Consider the following 24,467-nt stretch of genomic DNA (forward strand, 5'->3'; position numbering starts at 1 on the left):
TGGGTGGGGGTCATTCCCCACAATCCAGGTCACCTTTTGTTGACCCTAAAGGCAGCTTGCTTCTCCAGCTGGGGGGGATTGCGTGTTTGTAGCTTACTCTGTGTGAGTGGTGAGCTGAAGTCCTCCATGCTCTGGCTCTAGTCTGAAAGCTGGTGAGCAACCTGCCTGGAGACCTGGAAAATACTTTATTATTGCTGCACGGTATGGACTCTGGTGTGAACCAACGCCTAAGGAACGCAGGTGTACGTTGTTTTTTGCTTTTACTGCACTAAGACTGTTTTGTTATTGCAAAGTGTGAATAAAACACTAAAGTTTGATTTCAAATTCTGATTCCTTGCCTCTATAACGGCAACTGCACCTGTCTGCAAGGGCGAGTCATCACAATATAAAGCCATGTATGAACTTCTCATTACACATTCACAACCCTGGTATCATTACATTTCACACTTATTTGCCTATTTCCATTCCCATCCCGCTCATTCCACTGTTACATATCAACACCACTCTGCTTTTCCCATTTATCATGTTTATTAATTTCCTTCTACACGCAATTCCAGCTATATGCATATGCGCATGGCACTGACAGCTCTGACAGGGCTCACTGCCCCTCTCCGCCAGTCCCTCCCACTGCCAGCGGCGCTGTACACTGGATGCGTTCCCTTGGCAACGCGTCCTCCCCATGTGACACGCTACTACCCTAGTGACGCATCCTTGGCAACTGACACTTCCGCTCCGCGCTCCAGATACACAGAGAGTTCTCTGGTGCGCGCAACATTTACAGATGTGATTACACTTACCTGTTTTCTGCTTATTTCAGTGCCTCCATCATACAGTACCATTCTACCATGATTATTCAACATTCCATGTATATGTTTGTATATTTTTCTGCTTTGCTGCAGGTATCCTGCATATTACTGCATGTCACTTTGTCCCCTCCTTATTGTTTTGGGCACCAAATTCAAGCATATTTAAACCCTGTATGTCCCACTATGCTGTATCACTGATCTGAAGAAGGGTGCGCTGTCCCCCAAAATGCGTTATCCTGTTTGATACCATTTCTTCTCTAATAAATTGGTCCAGCTTTGGTTGAAACCTCCTCCTCTGGCTTGATCCTCCTCCGACACTGGATATCAGCAGCACCATCTCCAAAGGGTTTTTTGCTTCTATCTTCAACCTTTACAAAATTCCCTGTTTTCTTCTCCCTACCTGCCTCAGCTACTATTCTGATCCTGCTACCTGCCTCCCCTTTTTTCACCCACCTGCGTCACCGGATACTAGTATTGCCACCCACTGCCCCACTATGTCACCGGGTCACTTTCAGGACTTCTGATGCTGCTGAGGCCACCTCCAGGCTGTCTCATTCTGCCACCATATGTTCTTCTCATTCTGATTCCAGCTCCAGACTGTCTCATTCTGCCACCATATGTTCTCCTCATACTGATGCAAACTCCAGGCTGTCTCATACCACCACCATATATTCTCCTCATGCTGATGCCAGCTCCAGGCTGTCTCATTTTGCCACCATATGTTCTCATGTTGCTGCCACCTCCAGGCTGTCTCATACTGCCACCATTTGTTCTCATGACTGATGCCAGCTCCAGACTGTCTCATTCTGCCACCATATGTTCTCCTCATGCTGATACCAGCTCCAGGCTGTCTCATACTGCCACCATATGTTCTCATGCTGCTGCCACCTCCAGGCTGTCTCATTCTGCCATGATATGTTCTCCTCATGCTGCTGCCACCTCCAGGCGGTCTCATTCTGCCACTATACGGTTTCCTCATGCTTCCGCCATCTAAGGGCTGTGTCTTTCAGCCCCTATATGGTCTTCTCTTGCTGTCACCAACTTGTGGCTCTGTCATTCAGCCACTATATGGTTTCCTCATGCTACCACCAACTTCAGGCTGTGCCATTCAGCCACTATATGGTCATCTCTTGCTGCTGCCAACTCCAGGCTGTGTGTTCAGCCACTATATGGTCTCCTCTTGTTGCTGCAAACTCAAGGCTGTGCCATTTAGCCACTATATGGTCTCTTCATGATTCTGCCACCTCCAGGCTGTGCCATTCAGCCACTATATGATCTCCTCATGCTTCTGCCACCTCCAGGCTGTGTCATTCAGCCACTATATGGTCCCCTCATGCTGCTGCCAACTCCAGGCTGTGTCATTCAGTCACTATATGGTCTCCTCTTGCTGTCGCCAACTCCGGGCTGTGTCATTCCGCCACTCTATGGTCTCCTCATGATTCCGCCACCTCCGGGCTGTGTCATTTAGCCACTACATGGTCTCCTCTTGCTGCCGCCAACTCCAGGCTGTGTCATTCAGCCACTACATGGTCTCCTCATGCTTCCGCCACTTCCAGGCTTTGTTACTGTACCGGCATGTTGTCTCCTCATGCTGCTGGCACATTAAATAAAACTTTTTAGGTTCATCTATTTGAAATATTCAATTTAAATGTAAAAAAATATCTTTAATCCTTTCAATTGTGAGGTCCTATGGTCTCATCAGGCTGTTGCCACCTCTAGGCTGGGTCATTTAGCCACTATATGGTCTCCTCATGCTGCCGCCAACTCCACGCTGTTTAATTCGGGCACTACATGGTCTCCTCATGCTGCCGCCACCTCCACGCTGTGTCATTCAGCCACTTTATGGTCTCTTCATACTGATGCCACCTCCAGGCTCTGTCATTGTGCCTCTCTGCGACAGTGATTTTAAGAGCGACACCTCTAATCTGCATGTCATACTGAATAACAGTATTATTTCACTAACCCAGCACACACCCTATGGGTGTTACAGCAAGGCAGAGTGTTCTACACCCCTATTGAAGCTCTCTATAGGCCAGAAATAGCCGTTTGTAATAGAGATTCACCGCAAATAAATTCAGACTGAACCAAATTTTTTCGGAACATTTGGCAAATCGGCCAAATCGAATTTTTCAAAAATTCGCTCATTTCTTGTCAATACGTATGACTGCAAGTTGCATATACATCTGAGCAGTGCCATAGACATTTTTCTACATTTGGACTTTATCATTTTTATTAGACTTGCAAACTGTGTTATTATATTTGTTTGCATAGCCAACAGCAATAATCTCTAAGCACTGTGGAAGCAGTACCACGTAGTGTCATGGCTGCCAATAATTTCCTACCTGTTTCACAGCTTGGTCCAGTAAAGCCTTGAGGGCAAGCGCACATATTGGGAGCAATGCAGGTCCCTCCATTCCTACAGCCTTCCTTGCAAAAAGCTTTAAAAGAAAATAAAATACAAAATATGAACGTTAGAAGTTAAAAAAGAATCAGCTTTGTCTTTTTGTAGCATTATATTTAAATACAGATAACTTCGATGAGAGTAAATATGACGAGTAGATATATTAGAGCAGGTGCATTTCATTTAAAGTTACCCAATCTTAGCAAACCTTCACTCGCCTCCTCAAATACCTAAGGTTTATTTCGGTCACACAACATACATACAACACACTCTGCTCATTTTTTATTTTTCTTTAGCCCTAGATCCAACAAACAGGGCCTCCTTCTTCTTAATAAAAAAAATACTGTATGTATATGTATGGAAGTTATATTTCTTCTGTTGTGTATCTATATAACAGTGGACAATAACATTAAACATAAAACAACTGTACCTTTACAGATTGTTCCATTTCCAGTGTATCCTGGCTGGCATACACAGTTGTGCCCACCCACAGTATTAAAACACAATGCATTTTCATCACAGCTGTGCTGGTTTGTTGCACACTCATTGTGTTCTGAAACATAGAGGAATATTATTTAATGATTTGCCCATAATCATTAGTTTACCATTTTTACCAACATATTTTCCATTAATATTAAGATTTTTTTTTGTAAAATATAGCATAGAACACGTCAATATACACAAGTAACAAAATTGTCATTCAAGAATAGAAAAGTTGATGGAGACACTTATTGTAAACATCATTTATGGTCATGTTTTTTGCTTTTTACATTTGCTAATACAAATGCATCTATGAAATGACTGAATACAATATAATATGGACAAAAGGACATAATTGGATGAATAATATTCACATTCATTTATATCTATATCTACATTTTTATATGAAGCAGAATGGCTTATAATTTATTGATTAATAATATATGACAAAAGTATATATAAAAAAATGTAAATACATAAATTATGCTGTATCCATTATGTAATGTATTGTTTCACTATTGTTTTATTAACATTAGATAAAAATAGGAACTGCACTAAATATTACCTTAACATTAACCTTAACATTAAAGGGGTACTCCACTGTCCCAGCGTTCAGAACATTTTGTTCTAAATGCTGGGTGCGGGCTGTGGGGGGTTGAGACGTCATGGCCACTCCCCTATGTGATGTCACGCCACACCCCCTAAGTAAAAGTCTATGGGAGGGGGCATGCCGGCTGCATGGGGCAGTGGAGTACCCCTTTAAGGACACAGCTTATTTTTACCTTGAGGCATTCATTTTTGCTTTTTATTTTACTCCTCGCCTTCTAAAAGCAATAATTTTTTGCAGGTCCAATTGTACTTTCTCATGACGCCTTTTATTTTACAAAGAAGAAAAATATAATTTTTTTTTTTTGGGGGGGGGGGGGATTTAAAAAAAAGGAATTCCCTTATTAATGAATTAAATTGTGAATTTTTAGTCTGGCTTCTGCACCAGGAATCTGCAACAAATTATGGTACCTGATGTGTTAATATGTCATTAAACGTCTTTGTTCCCCAAATACATTTCAAAACAGTGTTAACGACTTGACATTTGTTCCAGTGTATGATATAATGTTAACATAACTGCATAGAGAATAATGTTGTATTAATTAATTGGTGAACAAGCACAGATGGCAGACCTAAAGGAAAGTGTCCTCTGGCATCTCAGGAGTTTAGAGAACACAATATATTTTATAAAGAGAGTCTAACCCCTCATCATGTGCTTGTACTACAGTTGTAAAGCTTCTAAGCAACAGAATAAGTCTTTTCAGGTTAACAACCTTTAATAACTGTGTTATAATTGTTACGCCGAGCGCTCCGGGTCCCCGTTCCTCCCCGAAGCGCTCGCCTCATCCTTGTTGCTGCAGCGCCCCGGTCAGATCCACTGACCGGGTGCGCTGCGGTACCGCCTCCAGCCGGGATGCGATTCGCGATGCGGGTGGCGCCCGCTCGCGATGCGCACCCCGGCTCCCGTACCTGACTCGCTCTCCGTCGGTCCTAGGGCGCGCGCGCGCCGGGTCTCTGCGATTTAAAGGGCCACTGCGCCGCTGATTGGCGCAGTGGTTCTAATTAGTGTGTTCACCTGTGCACTCCATATATATACCTCACTTCCCCTGCACTCCCTCGCCGGATCTTGTTGCCCTTGTGCCTAGTGAAAGCGTTCCCTTGTGTGTTCCTAGCCTGTGTTCCAGACCTCCTGCCGTTGCCCCTGACTACGATCCTTGCTGCCTGCCCCGACCTTCTGCTACGTCCGACCTTGCTTCTGTCTACTCCCTTGTACCGCACCTATCTTCAGCAGTCAGAGAGGTTGAGCCGTTGCTAGTGGATACGACCTGGTCACTACCGCCGCAGCAAGACCATCCCGCTTTGCGGCGGGCTCTGGTGAAAACCAGTAGTGACTTAGAACCGGTCCACTAGCACGGTCCACGCCAATCCCTCTCTGGCACAGAGGATCCACCTCCTGCCAGCCGGCATCGTGACAGTAGATCCGGCCATGGATTCCGCTGAGGTGCCGCTGTCAAGTCTTGCCGACATTTCCACGATGATCACCCAACGAAATCACCAGCTGGCATGCTTGACCACCGTGACACAGCAACTGAAGTCACAGTTACAGCAGCTGCTGTCACTGACACGGCAGCTGCAACTGGAACAACCATCTCCTCCGCCGGCTCCTGCAACTCCTCCCCAGCGTCCGTCCGCTCCTAACCCCTGCTTGTCCCTGCCGGACAAATTTGATGGGGACTCTAGACTCTGCCGTGGTCTCCTTTCTGGAAAGGCCTTGTCTTGGGCCACACCGCTCTGGGACCGCAATGATCCTGCCACAGCCACAGTCCAGTCCTTCTTCGCTGAGGTCCGTGGTGTCTTCGAGGAGCCTGCCCGAGCTTCTTCTGCCGAGACTGCCCTGCTGAACCTGGCCCAGGGTGTTTCTTCCGTTGGCGAGTACGCCATTCAGTTCCGTGCTCTTGCTTCCGAGTTGTCCTGGAATAGTGAGGTCCTCTGCGCGACCTTTAAAAAAGGTCTATCCAGCAACATTAAAGATGTTCTGGCCGCACGAGAAACTCCTGCTAACCTACATGAACTCATTCATCTTGCCACTCGCATTGACATGCGTTCTTCCGGATGGCGTCTGGAGCTCCGCCTGGATATGGACTTTGTTCGCACGAGGCGTTTTTTCCCCCCGGCTCCTCTCTCCTCTGGTCCTCTGCAATCCGTTCCTGTGCCTCCCGCCGTGGAGGCTATGCAAGTTGACCGGTCTCGCTTGACACCTCAAGAGAGGACACGACGCCGCATGGAGAATCTTTGCCTGTACTATGCCGGTACCGAACATTTCCTGAAGGATTGTCCTATCCGTCCTCCCCACCTGGAAAGACGTACGCTGACTCCGCACAAAGGTGACACAGTTCTTGATGTCAATTCTGCTTCTCCACGCCTTACTGTGCCTGTGCGGATATCTGCCTCTACCTTCTCCTTCTCTACTATGGCCTTCTTGGATTCCGGATCTGCAGGAAAATTTTTTTTGGCCTCTCTTATCAACAGGTTCAACGTCCCTGTGACCAGTCTCGCCAGACCCCTCTACATCAATTGTGTTAACAATGAAAGATTGGACTGTGCCGTGCGTTACCGCACGGAACCCCTCCTAATGTGCATCGGACCTCATCACGAAAAAATTGAGTTTTTGTTCCTCAGGTTCTTTGGCCCCAAGAAGAGGGGGAGACCAAAGGGGGGGGGTACTGTTACGCCGAGCGCTCCGGGTCCCCGTTCCTCCCCGGAGCGCTCGCCTCATCCTCGTTGCTGCAGCGCCCCGGTCAGATCCACTGACCGGGTGCGCTGCGGTACCGCCTCCAGCCGGGATGCGATTCGCGATGCGGGTGGCGCCCGCTCGCGATGCGCACCCCGGCTCCCGTACCTGACTCGCTCTCCGTCGGTCCTGTCCCGGCGCGCGCGGCCCCGCTCCCTAGGGCGCGCGCGCGCCGGGTCTCTGCGATTTAAAGGGCCACTGCGCCGCTGATTGGCGCAGTGGTTCTAATTAGTGTGTTCACCTGTGCACTCCATATATATACCTCACTTCCCCTGCACTCCCTCGCCGGATCTTGTTGCCCTTGTGCCTAGTGAAAGCGTTCCCTTGTGTGTTCCTAGCCTGTGTTCCAGACCTCCTGCCGTTGCCCCTGACTACGATCCTTGCTGCCTGCCCCGACCTTCTGCTACGTCCGACCTTGCTTCTGTCTACTCCCTTGTACCGCACCTATCTTCAGCAGTCAGAGAGGTTGAGCCGTTGCTAGTGGATACGACCTGGTCACTACCACCGCAGCAAGACCATCCCGCTTTGCGGCGGGCTCTGGTGAAAACCAGTAGTGACTTAGAACCGGTCCACTAGCACGGTCCACGCCAATCCCTCTCTGGCACAGAGGATCCACCTCCTGCCAGCCGGCATCGTGACAATAATACTTTCTATGCAGTACTACCCTTAACTGATTAAGAAATAGTGTTGTTCCATTTTTATTTTATATGAAAATTTAGTGCAAGTTTATTCCAGTTCCAGAAATGTGAAGATGATCCAATGTTTCTGACCTTTAAGATCTTTTGTCAACCAAATGAGTTTGGTAGGGTAGCAGAGAGTCTGGCCCTCAAAGACAACATTTGACTAAATCTGCACATAAAGTATAGATCTATATACTTTGCAATTAATCCTGCTATACCTATTCACAATCACAATATTAATAAATACCAGTAATCCAGCTCCTTTAGCAGTCATAACATTGCTTCCACAATATTTGACAGATGGTGTGATATGCTAAGGATCATGGTCTTTTTTTTTCCATTATCATACTGCTCTCTTTCCATCATTCATTCTGGTACAAGTTAAAGGGGTTGTCCCACCTGAATGTTTGAGCTCAGTGCACTGCTCTGTCCTGCTCTCTTCCTGATGGGGAGGGGCATTTCAATTAGTTGCCAGTTCAGGCCACGATCTCTCTGTAGAGGTCCCTGCTGGCCCGAATTACAATATTTTACTGCTGTCCCACACAAACTTGTCTTTCCTAGTCCCCTGTCACCTCCAATTCCCCACAGTATCAGGTCAGAGCTCTGCACACTCACAGATGACTTGTACTGTGCCCGGAGTCATCAATGATAATGTTTACAAACAGATAAGGTGGCAGAGTAGGGGAATCAGTGAGCTCCTGTCATCCACCAATCTACCCTCACTTGAAAATAAGTGGGAGGAGGTACGTTCAGGACAGGAAATGTAGCTAAAGTGTATAACTTTATATGAACTATAACTTAGAATATGATCTTGCAGATAGGAATACCCCTTTAATCTTTGATGCATCTGTCAAAGAATACTTTTTCCATGTTTTCAAGCATAATTGTTTGGTGAACTCACCAGTTTCCTTTTTTAAGAATATGCAAAAATGCAAATTTGGCTACTCCTAAAGTTTCCGCCATGCCTATAGTAGATTTTTTTTTCCCAGTTTGATTGGAGGGTGGCCTCTTCATTTGCACGGACACCTCCGTGGACCATATATGGAGAGTCCTCAAGAACAGCTAACAAATGCAAATTTAACATTGGAACCAACTTTAGAACTTTTAACTCCTTCATTTGTTTTGAATTAATAAAAACAACAGATCGCACTGGACCATGAAACTGCTTATTATCAATTGTCCCATTACTTTTTAGCCTGTTAAATTTGAAAGGCTATGTAAAACAATGAAAAAGGAGAGGGGGGGGGGGGGGAGAGAGAGAGAGAGAGAGAGAGAGAGAGACTGTGTGATTTAAAATGCATTGTGCAAAAGGAAAGGCCTGCAATAAAAGTAACATCAATGGTCAGTGACTGAAATCAATTTTTCATTTTCAAGAGCCACATTAGAAAGGCCATGCAAAAAACAATGTTTCGGCAATGTTGCTCTGGCCTCCATGAATACCAGATCGAACACAATGTACATTCTTTCTGTGAGGATACATCAAGGACTCGGTGTAGCTGAGATAACAAATCATTAAAACAGTAGAGTCCAAGGATATTCTGGCACCTCTATAGACAGACCTGGCTATCTTCTAGACATCTTCTGTGTCACCAATGGAAATCACTTTGAACATTTGTAGTGCATAGATAAAACTAGGATAGTGTGTCTTCTTATGTTAATACATTTTGGTTATATTCTCCTGGGTTTGAAAGCCAAGGCTATAATTTCCCATTGTCCCATAAAGTCCTTTTTGAATTACCCGGTGTATGTATACTTTGCATTGCAGATTATAATATCTGTAATGTATAGCTTTCAAGCCCACATTACTATATGCCATGTAGTAGTTTTGAAATCACAGTTTTAAGTCATTCTACAGCTTATCCTCTTTACTGCAGACCTTTCATCTGCAGGGGTATTAGTACCTTGTACTTTACATAATCACTAATAATATTTTCTTCGATAATCTGCAATTCTAAAGCAGCTTTATCGCAGTTGGGAGAGTTCTTTTCCCTGTAATATATTGTATTACGATTATGTAGGTCTTTTATTCATTGTGGCTTTCAGCGACTATAATAAGGAACTTTGCTAAAATGAAAAATATATAAAAATCAAATGACTAGTAGTCTCAATACAATTCCAATATCCCAAGTAAGAGAATTGAGATACAACATTTCCTGTGTGCTGTTAACTTTTACTGTTTAAGTTGAACTTTAAAGATACTGTTGTTAGTCACTTTTGTCAGCAACGGCAAAGCACTAAAGCAGGATCTCCGTACCAGCTGCCTGTTCTGTTAAACTAACCACTTGGGGAATATATTGGTGGACCTGAGGAAGGCACGAGCCGATGCCGAAACACATCATCCTTAATGTGCTAAATAAATGATATGTTGTTCCTGTGCTTGCCTGGGTCTTATTCTGTCCATGACACAAGCAGCACCTCTTAGACAGCCTATTTATTTGTGTTTCTTCTATTGATAATCCGCTCCATTCAGGAGTTGGATCCGGTCAGAGTGCAGCAGCTCCAAAGAGCATCATCTATCTGCTATTTATTGTTCACACCTAAGCACTGTGACTACACATCAGATCAGTATATCACATTGGTGTGGTGAAGGGAGCACATCAACAGATATACTACTCAAGGGAGCGCTCCCTGTTTTTCTCTTTTCTACTATTCTCAATATTAGGACCTGAAAGTTATCTTGCAGCCATATTTATCCATCCATCTATTGCTATTAAAAACATGGAAATATAGCAGCTGCATTTTTCATGTAGAATCAAGGCTCATAAAGCCTAGATGTCACTGGTGATATTGTTAATTTCTTTATCAGCAGCTACCCTGTGCAGTGATGAAATCCCATATCTTGAAAATTAACAGCGTGTGACAGATGGTTGGTCCCAAGTTCGTCACATCCATTGGTCTATAACAAGGTAAATGACACCAATTACCATCTGTAATTAATGTTGCTGGCAATACATTTTCTCTGGTGATTATGGGTAACAGGTCTGCTGAGCCCATCAGCCTTTTTAGCAGTTATCCTTGGTACAATAAAAAACAAATACATTATGCTTTAGGGTTGTTTAGGTTTTAAATAGAGAAATACAAAGAGTTTTCGAAACAAGTTTCCCCACTCATTCTGCACTCAATACCCCCCAATGAAAAAGTGAAAATAGAATGTTACAAATCTCTGCTAATTTATTTAAAAGGAAAAACTAAAAAATTGCATTGGAAAAAAGTATTCAGACCCTGAACTTAGTTAAAGGGGTACTCCGGCCCCAAGACATCTGATCCCCTATTCAAAAAATAGGGTAAGATGTCTGATTACCGGGGTCCCGCCGCTGGGGACCCACGCAATCTCTCATGCAGACACCCAACTGTGCCAGCTGCACAGAGCGATGTTCTCCCTGTGTCTGAACGGTCACAACTACAGGGCTGGAGTCCTCATTGTTTGAGATTTCTTTTACTTAAGAATTATGGAGGCCACTGGTCTCTTGGAAACATTCAGTGCAGCTGAAATAAATATCCACTGTGAGACCTTATATAGACAGGGTTATGTCTTTCCAAATCATGTCCAATCATCTGATTGTACTACAGGTGGATGGATTCTGATCCATTAACCTTTACTTATAAAAAAATATCATCTTTTCTTTTTAGAAATCATGACTTCCAAAAAAGTATATCTACTATCAAGAACATGGTCCTGTCCGGCCGCAGCATCATCTTTGTTCCAGCTGAAGTACATGCTGGGATAAAGTCCAGTAAGTTAGGGCAGGACTAGCACCTACTCTGTGCTCACTCCTGTCCTATTAGACTGCAGCATGAAAACAGAGATGAGGGAGGTAGAGAGCAACCTGCAATGATTGGATGAAGAGACCCAGCAAAGCACAGCAGAGCAGACTCAGTGAGGAAGTGAATGAATAGTGAGTGAGAATGGGCTCAGTGCTTTCTTAGGACATGCCCCATCCTGAACAGTGGATGTCAGAATGAGTCAGCAGCAGAACGGAGGGATTTGTGAGCCAATTACAATAGCTAGACACGTAAAAAAAGACCAAAATCTGCAAAACCTAATGAGCAATATATATAAGCATAATTTTTTTCTGTGATTTGACTGGTGCGCTTCAAATTTTATTTTCACAACCTCATTATGGGGTGGGTATAGAGTACAGAATTATATGGGCAAAATAGATTTTTTTTAAATTTTAGTAGAGGGTCGCAACATAACAATAGAATGTGAAAAAAGTGAAAGGGTCTGAACATTTTCTAAATGCATTGTATATAAAGTGCCTACCACATACTTCAAGTTAAACTCCAAAACTTTTCAGTCTGATAATTTTTTTAAATGCATTTTTATTTCAATTTTCTGTACATGATTATGGGGGCAGTCCACTTTATTGAGCTGCTACATTAATAGCATTCTATTATATGTTTTACAGTAACAACATGAACCATGGGAACCTGTAGTCTTAGACTGACTCAAAGACGTCTGCAATGTTATAAAACCCATATACGGTTTTTAAAACCATTGAAAAAGATTCAAAAAACGGACAGTCCCATGCCCAAAACCGTAGCAGACCACGGTTTTGTGCAAGGGAAAAAACGTACCGGATTAAAACTGAACACAACCAGATACATCTAGTTGTCTAAGGTTTTGCATTTATTCATTATCTTGTAAATGTAATGAGATGATTGCTGAAATATGACTTCTACAGAACGGGATGTGTCAGCTTGAAAGCTCAGTGGCCAGAGTGAAAAGTACAGGATTGTGGAATACAACATCACCTGCCGAAATTAAAGTATAGGTGGTGTAAAGTTAGCTAAAAGTGTCTAATGTGCCATATGAATCAAACAGCATGAGCCACTGTGCTGAATTTGGTGCCGCCACTGTGCTGAATTTGGTGCCTTTTTAGATTGCCTGGTATAAGGCAGTTTTAGTAAATCTTCCCCACTTCTTTTAAGTTTAGGTTAGCTACTTGTATATTACTTCAAAAGCCATGTTCTTTCTTGTAGGGTGTGTATTACAATGTTGCACTGTGGTGTGTAGTACAATGCTAGCCTGTCTCAAGCTTGAATAATATTCTACATAGGTCAAAATGTGGCATTTTGTTGATGGCTGAATACAATTTTTCAAAGAATGGCAAACACCTAGATTTTTTTTTGCACTTTCGCTTTTTCCTCCTCACCTTCTAAAAATCATAATACTTTCAGTTTTCCACCTACAGACCTATATGAGGGCTTGTTTTTTGCACAACCAATTTTATTCTGTAAGGATATCAATTAATTCAACACAAAGTCTATGGAGAAACAAAAAATATATTTATTTGTGGGACAAAATTGTAAAAAAAAAATGCCATTTTGTAATTTTTAGCGGCTGCCATTTCTACGTATTGCAGTCTTCAGTAAACAATGACACCTTACCTTTATTCTGTAGGTCCATACAATTAAAATGATACCCAACTTATATAGGTTTGATTTTGTTTTACTTCTGTTAAAGAATTATAACTTTTTGCATGAAAATTAGTATGTTTAAAATTGTCCACTTCTGACCCCTATAACTTTTTTTTTATTTTACAGTCTACGGGGATGTGCAAGTGCTAATTTTTTTGCACTACTTTGATCGTGGCAACTTTCATTGCAGTGTTTATGGGGTTAATGCCAGGCATCACTGCAATCTGCAATGTCCAGAATTAGACACGAGTCCCAGTGGCTGATAGCCTCTGGGACCACTCCGCTATGACGCACACTCAACTCCTGAGCCTGCGTCATAGAAGGGGAGTGGGCGCAGGGTGTACAGGTCCTGTGTCCTTAAGGAGTTAAACTCTGCTTCTTAGTCTGCTTCTTAGTGTAAGACAAATTTTGGTTGCTAGGGTAACTACTCAACTTTCTCCTTCCTTCCACTTTTGGTAAATGTCCTTCAATATGTTCTAGTTCTTGTTAGAAAAAGACTCATTAGAGCTGAAAGTATCTGACCTTGGTGCAGGAATCCCTTTTTTTAATTTATCCTGGTGGTCTAGGTGCTACAAGATGTCAAAAGGTATATCACCCGGGGAAGTCATTTGTACAACATTTTCGAGCAATCTAATGTCAGGGCATAAATTCAAGCCACTGGTGTCTTTTTCTTACATACATTGATCTACCATGGCTGCTTCAAATGTTTTTTTAAATACTAAAGGAAAGTCAAATGACAAGGTCAGTATGTTTAAAAGGGAAGATATATAGACTAAACTACAAAGAGAGATGGGTTGCCTAAAAGAGTCCTTTTATTCCCCTTTTTTTTTATATAATCCGAAAGTCCACATAAATAACATGACTGTTTACATTTTCCTTTCCTTTTTAAAAAAAAAAAACATTTATAAAAATGTTGTAATTAAAGTAAGAAACACCACCCACGGTGGAACAAAATACAACAAATACAATAAACTCCATAGGACCCAGAGACCAGTTCCAGCGTAGAACATATGGGAAATTGCTCAGGAAAACATAAGAGTGTATCTAAGACCCAACCGGAGAAAGCCCAACACATACTAACACACTCACATACACACAAAAACACATCCCGGTAACCCCAACCCCCCCCCCCCCCCCCCCCCACACACACACACACACACTATTGAGAGCAACAGTGCCTATAGGAAACTACTGGGACAATCCACCTGGGGGATCCACTGACACATCAAGCAGAAGCCAGGTCCATACCTTGTCAAATTTTTTTGGACACTTACGACTCACATAAAGAGTCTGGTATAATGGGACATACTTGTTGACCAGAGTCAGCCAACGAGACAGTGGGGGAGGGGAGGTATCCTTCCAGGTCATCACAACCACTTTACAGGCACAGAACAGCAGAAAGCAAATCAATAGGCGTCTATGTGAACTAAAAACCACCTTATTTATGACTTCCAGCAGGCATACCACAGTGATGAGTAGAAAAGGAAAGTCCAGATTATCAGCCAGAAACCCTATCACCTCCCTCCAGAAGAGAGCAATGACTGGATACTCCCACACAGCATGCAAAAAAGAACCTACTTCACACGAACAGGAGAAACACAAATCAGATTGCAAAACACCAATTCGCTTCAGCTTAGCAGGGGTATAATACAATCATAAAACGGACCTCGATTGTATCAGCATATCTCTACCACTGACTACTGAAGAATAATAAGAGCCTTCAACCTCCTTCCACTGCTCCTCAGACAGATCCAGGATATTAGCCATCCATTTAGAAAATGATTGTGAGAACAGACCTGGCCCCAGAGTCTGCAGGAGAGCATAGGCCTGAGTCAAGGGTTTAGAGAGATCCGTGGTGCCCAGGAAAAGCTCCACCTCGGAAAATATCGGAGTAAACGTCAAGGAGCCAAACTGCGCCTGAACAGCATTCCTGAGCTGAAGATACCTAAAGAAGGCATTTCCAGGCATACCATAACGTTCCTTCATGTCTGAAAAGGACAAGAAAACTTGATCCTCTCCAAACAAGTTGATCACAAATTAGACACCATGAAAACTCCAGAACCTGGCATCCTGTAACCCATACAGGTGAGGTAAATGTATGTTCCCCCAGAAGGGTGCTCTAGGAGATGCCAAAGGCTGTGGAAAGTTACTTGACACCATGGAGCACACTTTAGCAACAGACTGAAGGGGAATAGGAAAAGAGGATTGAGAATGATACCTGTAGAGAGTGTTAGTAAGAGCTTCATAGGAACCCATAATCGCTCCAGCGAAGACCATTGCTGAGTAGGACAGATCCAGATCGAGCCACCACGCTGCATATACCAAATGGGAGGCAAGAAAGTAGTTATAAACATCAGGGGAAGCTAAGCCGCTGTGCCACTTAGGAGCCTGGAGAAGACCCTGACCAAGTCTGGGAGACTTTCCCTGCCAGTAGAAGGATCCCAGAACACCACACAGTGTGTTAAAATACTTCCTAGGGGGAATCATGGGAGTTAAATGAAACTGGTCGAGGAATGTAAGGAGGTAAATCCTTTTAAAAATATTGATCCTGCTGGCTAGGGAGAGGGGGGAGTGAGGACCAGGCCGCCAGTCGCTCCACAGTGGAGCGTAGAAGTGGCTCCAAGTTTAAGGTGCAAATAATCCATGAGGGACTCAGTTACAGCCACCCCTAAGTATCTAAAGCGAGAAACCACCTGCTCCCCAGCCAGGAGGGAGGTTGGGAGGGGAACTCCAGATGAAAGTGCCATTAGGGATGATTTAGTCCAGTTGACCTGTAAGCCCAAAATTGAACTAAACTGGTCAAGCAGATCAGTAAGGGACAAGAGTGAACCCTCGGCATCCGCTAACTATACCAGGGTGTCATCCTCATAAAGGGAAACCTTATCTAAAATGGATACCCTGGGAATACCACAGATAGCAGGGTCCCCAAGAATAGCTGCTGCTAAAGGCTCCATCGCCAGCGAAAAAAGGAAGGGAGATAGCGGGCACCTCTTCCTCATACCACGGCACAGGAGAAAGGGAGCAGAAACATCTAAGTTAGTGCAAATACGGGCCCTATGACCATCATATAGCAAGCAGACCCAAGTGCAAATCAGGGACCAAACCCAAACACACCTAGAACCTCCCACAGAGAAGGCCATAAGACAGAGTCAAAGGCTTTGTAAATATCCAGACTAAGTACCACTCCAGTAGGAAAGCCCTCCCCCACCACAGCCATGTTATTTTGCAGGTGCTTCACATTAACATCTGAAGCCCTACCCGGCATAAACCCAGTTTGGTCAGGATGAATGATAGCATAATTACCCATATAGGCAAGTAGCCAACACTCTAGACAAGATCTTAATATCAACATTCAACAAGGAAATGGGTCTATAAGAATCAGGCAGCAATGGGTCCTTCCAAGGCTTAGGGAGCACCACAATCAGCGCCTCCTGCATAGAGTCCAGAAGAGCATCGGCCGCAGCTATCGAGTGAAACAAGTTAAGGAGTATAGGGGCCAGTGGCTCCTCATTCATCCTATACCAATCCACTATCATCCCATCTAAACCAGGGGTCTTCCCATGGGGAAGATCAAGTATAGCCTGTTCCACCTCTTCAATTGTAAAGGGGAGATCTAGCACCGCCGCCTGTACATGACTAAGTGTGAGAAGGGACAAATCACGTAAGAAGAACAACATTTCCCATTGACAGGGCAAAGAAGGGGCAGCATACAAAGAGGAGTAAAAGTCCCTAAAAACAGAGTTGATCAGCTGAGGGTCTACCACCATAGCACCGTCGCAGCCCTTAATACAGGTGATTCAGGGTGACTAACCCTCGCCAAATATGCCAACAGTTTACAATTTTTCTCCCCGAATTCAAAGAGGACAGCTTCCCTATCTGCTTACCACAACTGGACCCTATCCTTCTGAACAACTTACAGGAATCTTTCAGCTTTGGCCCATGCCCTCTCAGTCTCAGGAGAGGGGTTGCTAACATACTCTGCCTCCAGAACACCCACCTCCTGCACCTGCATCTATGACAAAGTTTCCGCTGGCCCCCAACTCCCGCTATAAAGGCTTTCTAATCGTGGCTTTGTATGCATCCCATTGAACTAAGGGGTCAGGATAAGCAGCATTATACTCCCAATAGACAGCAAGAACAACCCACAGAGCCTCTACAACTGCCCCGGCCTGTAGACACCCAGGGTGCAAGCGCCAGATATGGGAAGGGGGAGTAGGGCCTTAGTGTAGGCTTACCAAAACAGCAGAGTGGTCTGGAATCCCCCTAGTGGTGTAAGAAACATATCTTACCGCAGGAAGGAGATCCTAGGATGCCGCAAAGAGTGATTTTACTTTTTTCATTACAATGTCTTAAAATATTTAATATAGTGAATAAGTCATACAAAAGTAAAATTAAATCAGTGCAGAGAAAAAAAAACACAATTTCCTCTGCAAAGGGTTTAATACAACATATAATAAGGTTGCAAGCTTTTACTTCATTTTACATTTATATTGTTATTTAAATTACTACTGGAAATGTACTATTCATTTTCTGTACTTCCTGTACACAGATAAAAGCATAAATTCCATAAAAGAGAAACAGCTTTTCCATTTGCTTCCTACAAAACCAGCCATGTGTTACAATTTCTGTCAAATCACAACACCAAAAAAGCACTAAGGGCCTTTAGTGATCAAAGGATTCATCTTACTAGTATTGCCTGCAGATATTTTTAATTGCTTTTCAGTAATGAGTTAGCTGTATAGTTCATAGCTGGCTACATCAAATATGCAAAGTAACTTAAAGGGGTACTCCGGCGCTAAGACATCTTATCCCCTATCCAAAGGATAGGCACGCCCCCTCCCATAGGCTTGTATTGAGTGGACGGAGTGTGATGTCACACAGGGGCGGGGCCGTGATGTCACAGTGCTCCGGCCCCGTGATCGCCAGTAATCAGACCCGGAGCAAACATGCTCCTGGGACTGATTGAAACGGGGTGCTGCGTGCAAGATCACGGGGGTCCCCAGCGGCGGGACCCCTGCGATCAGGCATCTGATCCTCTATTCTTTGGATAGGGGATAAGATGTCTTAGCGCCGGAGTACCCCTTTAAGATCTTGTATATATAAGATGTTAATATCCCTTACCTGAGCAACTGCTGTAAACACCGTTTACTGAAGCCAATGCCTACGCAGTGAGGTTTGGAGTTTAAAGTGTTCCTGTCATTAAAACACATTTTAGACATGCCACAGAGATATGTCAAAAGTTTTGATCGGTCAGGGTCTTAGTGCTGAGACTCCTACCCATCAGTTGAACGAGTGGGAAGAAGCACGCTGTCTTGCAGTGATCTCTGTCCAGCCTTACTAAAAGGCTGAATAGACCTTTAATTGGACCATCTAGTAGAGTTACACGGAGATCACTTCATGCTGGAGAGTGAGGCATTTCTCCTCACTAATTCTACTGATAGAATCTCAGTTCTGAGATAACAGCCTGACAGATCAAAACTATTGACATGTTTCAGTAACATGTAAAAAATGTTTTTTAAATGACAGGGTCACTTTAAAGTGTACATCTGATAATGGCTCCAGTGGCAGTATATCACAAGTCTAGGGCTATTAAGTCTGAGAATTTCAAAAGGCTTCAGGAATCAGGATACAGATTTGCCAAAAGCTCCATGCAAGTCAATGGGACTTCTGGCAAATCCATAACCTGACCACTGAAGTCTTGGGCCCAGAAGTTGCAAAATTTAAACACATATCATGCAGCCAAAGCAATTATTGGATGTATGCATTCATTCTACTCATTGCCAGGTACAATGCTTTGAGGTAAATTGAATAGACACAGAAAGGGCCCAATGTGTTGCACCCATTTTATAGGTCACATTTTAACAGGATTCTTCTGATTTTAGCAATACCACGTAGAAGAATTCAAGTGTGGCCAAGAAAAAATCCAAAAACTTTTGTCTGCTTCTGGTCCTCCATCGCTCGTATATTCTGTTTGCTTCCAAAATAAGAGCTTGCCAATCATTGGCTGCAGTAGTGTCCCATCTTAACCAGTGATTGGCTAAGTAGACAGGTCCTGCTCTGAGCTGTCTTCAGATTAAGCTGTTATGTATATGTACAAGAGGAATAGCGCTATTTCTGGTCACTATATAACTTTTATATGGCATTTTCACAAGTTTTCACTTGTCTCTAGTGGTAGATAGAGATGTCGCGAATTGTTCGCCGGCGAACAGTACCTGGCGAATTTCGCATGTTCGCATTCGCATCGCCGGGCGCACATATGTGAAGTTCGATCCGTGCCCAATACTTTAACATTGCAGTAAACTTTGACCCTGTGAGTCAGAGTCAGCAGACACATTACAGCCAATCAGCATCAGTGCCTCCCTTCCAGATCCTCCTACCTCTTGCACGGACGCCATTTTAGCCTCATTCAGCATGCTGCAGGCTTAGGAAGTGGAGGGTTAGAGAAGTTGGTCCTGCTGTATAGGGAAAGCGATAGCTAGGTTGCTGCTAGGTGGTGTATTCAGGGTTCTGTTTACTCCTAAAGCACTAGTGTAACATCTGCTTTAAGGACAGCACCCAAAAAAGGCCTTTTTAGGGCTGAAAGATTTCAGTCCTGGCTGGGAGGGAACCGCTGGTTAAAAGGGGTACTCCAGAATCAAACTTAACCTCTTCAGGACATAGGGCGTATGGATACGCCCTGCATCCCGAGTCCTTAAGGACCGAGGGCGTATCCATACGCCCGTGGGAATTCCGGCCCCCACCGCTAGCCGGTTGGGGACCGGAGCCGGATGCCTGCTGAAATCGTTCAGCAGGCATCCCGGCATATCGCCCAGGGGGGTCATTATGCCCCCCCATGTCGGCGATCGCCGCAGATCGCTGGACAATTCAGTCCAGCGATCTGCGGCGATTCCGGGTCAATCGGGTCTCCAGTGACCCGATGACCCGGAATTACTGGCTGTTCGGGGCCGTCTCTGACGGCCCCGAACAGCCAGAGCCTGCAGGGGTGAGGTGGCACTGGTGCCACCTCACGATCGCCCTGATTCGTCGGCCGGATTACCGGCCGACCAATCAGGGCGCCTGCTGCGCGTGTCACTCCCACACCCGCTCCGCCCCTCTTCTGGAGGACGTGAGCGGGTGCGGGACGTGCACCACGGGTGCTGGGGACCCCGATCCCCGGCGCCCCTGTTGGGATCGGGGCCCCAGGAGCAGCTGCGGCGGCGGGACTGACCTGCAGCGTCTGGATCGTTGGAGGTGAGTGACAGCCTCCTGCTGTTGCTTAGCAACAGCTCCCAGCATGCAAAAAGGGCATGCTGGGAGCTGTAGTTATGCAACAGCAGGAGGCAGACCACCACAACTCCCAGCATTCCCTTATGGGCATGCTGGGACTTATGGTTTTGCAACAGCTGGAGGCACATTCTTTCTATGGAAAAGTGTACCTTCAGCTGTTGTATTACTACAACTCCCAGCTTGCACAAACAGCTAAAGTGCATGCTGGGAGTTGTAGTGGTGCATCTGCTGGTTGCATAACTACAACTCCCAGCATGCCCGTTGGCTGTCGGTGACTGCTGAGAGTTGTAGTTTTGCAACAGCTGAAGGCACACTGGTTGTGAAACTCAGAGTTTCTTTTTACCTAACTCAGTGTTTCACGACCGGTGTGCTTCCAGCTGTTGCAAACTACAACTCTCAGCAGTCACCGTACACCATGCACCGTACATGCTGGGAGTTGTAGTTTTGCAACAGCTGGAGGCACACTGGTTGTGAAACACTGAGTTAGGTCACAAACTCAGTGATACATAACCAGTGTGCCTACAGTTGTTGCAAAACTGCAACTCTCAGCAGTCACCGACAGCCAACGGGCATGCTGGGAGTTGTAGTTATGCAACAGCTGGATGTCCCCCCCAATGTGAACGTACAGGGTACACTCACATGGGCGGAGGATTACAGTAAGTATCTGGCTGCAAATTTGAGCTGCCGCAAACTTTCTGCTGCAGCTCAAATTGCCAGCGAGAAACTACTGTGAACCCCCGCCCGTGCGACTGTACCCTAAAAACACTACACTACACTACCACAAAAAATAAAATAAAAAGTAAAAAACACTACGTATACACATACCCCTACACAGCCCCCCTCCCCATCCCAATAAAAATGAAAAACGTCTGGTACGCCACTGTTTCCAGAACGGAGCCTCCAGCCGTTGCAAAACAACTCCCAGTATTGTCGGACAGCCGATGACTGTCCAGGCATGCTGGGAGTTTTGCAACAGCTGGAGGCACCCTGTTCGGGAATCACTAGCGTAGAATACCCCTATGTCCACCCCTATGCAATCCCTAATTTAGGCCTCAAATGCGCATGGCGCTCTCACTTTGGAGCCCTGTCGTATTTCAAGGCAACAGTTTAGGGTCACATATGGGGTATCGCCGTACTCGGGAGAAATTGTGTTACAAATTTTGGGGGGTATTTTCTGCTTTTACCCTTTTTAAAAATGTAAAATTTTTGGGAAAACAAGCATTTTAGGTAAAAAAAAAAATTTTTTTTTACATATGCAAAAGTCGTGAAACACCTGTGGGGTATAAAGGTTCACTTAACCCCTTGTTACGTTCCCCGAGGGGTCTAGTTTCCAAAATGGTATGCCATGTGTTTTTTTTTTGCTGTCCTGGCACCATAGGGGCTTCCTAAATGCGGCATGCCCCCAGAGAAAAATTTGCGTTCAAAAAGCCAAATGTGACTCCTTCTCTTCCGAGACCTGTAGTGCACCAGCAGAGCACTTTTCACCCCCATATGGGGTGTTTTCTGAATTGGGAGAAATTGGGCTTCAAATTTTTAGGGGTATTTTCTGCTATTACCCTTTTTAAAAATAAAAATTTTTTGGGAAAACAAGCATTTTAGGTAAAATTTTTTTTTTTTTTTACATTTGCAAAAGTCGTGAAACACCTGTGGGGTATTAAGGTTCACTTTATCCCATGTTACATTCCCCGAGGGGTCTAGTTTCCAAAATGGTATGCCATGTGGTTTTTTTTTGCTGTTCTGGCACCATAAGGGCTTCCTAAAGGTAACATGCCCCCCAAAAACCATTTCAGAAAAACGTACTCTCCAAAATCCCCTTGTCGCTCCTTCCCTTCTGAGCCCTCTACTGCGCCCGCCGAACACTTTACCTAGACATATGAGGTATGTCCTTACTCGAGAGAAATTGGGCTACAAATACAAGTAAAAAATTTGTCCTTTTACCCCTTGTAAAAATTCTAAAATTGGGTCTACAAGAACATGTGAGTGTAAAAAATGAAGATTGTGAATTTTCTCCTTCACTTTGCTGCTATTCGTGTGAAACACCTAAAGGGTTAAAACGCTGACTGAATGTCATTTTGAATACTTTGGGGGGTGTAGTTTTTATAATGGGGTCATTTATGGGGTATTTCTAATATGAAGACCCTTCAAATCCACTTCAAACCTGAACTGGTCCCTGAAAAATACTGAGTTTGAAAATTTTGTGAAAAATCGGAAAATTGCTGCTGACCGTTGAAGCCCTCTGGTGTCTTCCAAAAGTAAAAACACGTCAATTTTATGATGCAAACATAAAGTAGACATATTGTATATGTGAACCAAAAAAATATGTATTCGGAATATCCATTTTCCTTACAAGCAGAGAGCTTCAAAGTTAGAAAAATGCAAAATTTTCAAATTTTTCATCAAATTTACGGATTTTTCACCAAGAAAGGATGCAAGTATTGACAAAAATTTACCACTATGTTAAAGTAGAATATGTCACGAAAAAACAATCTCGGAATCAGAATGATAACTAAAAGCATTCCAGAGTTATTAATGTTTAAAGTGACAGTGGTCAGATGTGCAAAAAACGCTCCGGTCCTTAAGGCCAAAATGGGCTCCGTCCTGAAGGGGTTAAGTTCCTTCAAGCAACTAACTACTACAGTATTCAAAGGGCTGAAAGATATCAGTCCATGTGTTTTGTAACAGCTGTAGGCACCCTGGTTGGGGACCACTGCTTAAAAGGGGAACTCCGCTGGCAAACTTTTTTTCTTTAAAGCAACTAACTACTACAGTATTCAAAGGGTTGAAGATATCAGTCCGTTAGTCTTGCAACAGCTGGAGGCACCCTGGTCGGGAGGGAACTGCTGGTTAAAAGGGGTACTCCAGAATCAAACTTAAGTTCCTTCAAGCAACTATCTACTACAGTATTCAAAGGGCTGAAAGATATCAGTCCATGTGTTTTGCAACAGCTGTAGGTACCCTGGTTGGGGACCACTGCTTAAAAGGGGAACTCCGCTGGCAAGCTTTTTTTCTTTAAAGCAACTAACTACTACAATATTCAAAGGGCTGAAATATATAAATCCGTGTGTTTTGCAACAGCTGGAGACACCCTGGTTGGGGACCACTGCATAAAAGGGGAACTCCGCTGGCAACTTTCTTTGCTCATTGTCACGCTAGTGCAAATCACATTAGGTGTGATAGTTGTGCAAATAAAAAAAAAAAACTTTTTGGGCTGTTAAATAAAATCAGTCGTCACTGTTAGTTCACGTCACAGTTGCCATTTTTCCTGCCTGTAGGGCAAATTGTGTCACCCTAGTGCAAATCACATTAGGTGTGACAGTTGTGCAAATTAAAAAAAATACCTTTTTTGACTGTTAAATAAAATCAGTCGTCACTGTTAGTTCACGTCACTGTTGCCATTTTTCTTGCCTGCAGGGCGAATTGTGTCACTCTAGTGCAAATCACATTAGGTGTGACACTTGTGTAAATGTAACCAAAAAAATGACAGGCAGAGGAAGGCCACCCCGCAGGGGCCTTCGTGGTGCTGGGATTCCCTTTGGCCCTAGAATGGCCATTGTTCAGAGGCCACATACCCTGAACCCCCAAAGTTCTGAGGACTTAGTTGACTGGCTATCACAAGACACCCAATCTACTACTAAAGCTTTTGCTCGGAACCTTGACGCACCATCCTTCTCCTCCTCTAGCTTAGCTTCGGGCACCTCTCATGCTACCACTTGCCCGCCTGCCGCCACCACCAACACTAGCACCACAGCAGCTTTACTTAATCCGTCAGAGGAGTTATTTACACATCAGTTTGAAGACATGAGTGATGCACAACCATTATTGCCAGAGGATGTAGTTAACAGGGATATGTCTCAGTCAGGCAGCATTAAACACATGGACGTACGGTGTGATGATGATGTTGTACCCGCTGCTTCCTTTCTTGAGGTGTCAGATAGCGTTGAAGGTGTTGATGATGACGATGTGTCCGTGGATGCCACGTGGGTGCCAGCTAGAAGAGAAGAAGAGGGGGAAAGTTCCGATGGGGAGACAGAGAGGAGGAGGAGACGAGTTGGAAGCAGGGGAGGTCGACGCAAGGA

At 44.4% G+C, this 24,467-nt stretch overlaps 1 protein-coding gene across 2 annotated transcripts in view; it reads right to left on the minus strand.

Moving 5' to 3' along the window:
- Positions 1 to 24,467, minus strand: part of NELL2 (neural EGFL like 2) — a 360,426-nt gene that overhangs the window by 52,435 nt on the left and 283,524 nt on the right. For both annotated transcript variants that reach the window (XM_056573979.1, XM_056573978.1), the window contains exons 14-15: positions 3,638 to 3,760; positions 3,149 to 3,244 (exon numbers count right to left, since the gene is read on the minus strand). In XM_056573979.1, the coding sequence (XP_056429954.1) occupies positions 3,149 to 3,244; positions 3,638 to 3,760 (219 nt within the window). The remainder of the gene's footprint in view (positions 1 to 3,148; positions 3,245 to 3,637; positions 3,761 to 24,467) is intronic.

The sequence above is a fragment of the Hyla sarda genome, chromosome 4 (assembly GCF_029499605.1).
Source record: "Hyla sarda isolate aHylSar1 chromosome 4, aHylSar1.hap1, whole genome shotgun sequence".
Taxonomy (NCBI): Eukaryota; Metazoa; Chordata; class Amphibia; order Anura; family Hylidae; genus Hyla; species Hyla sarda.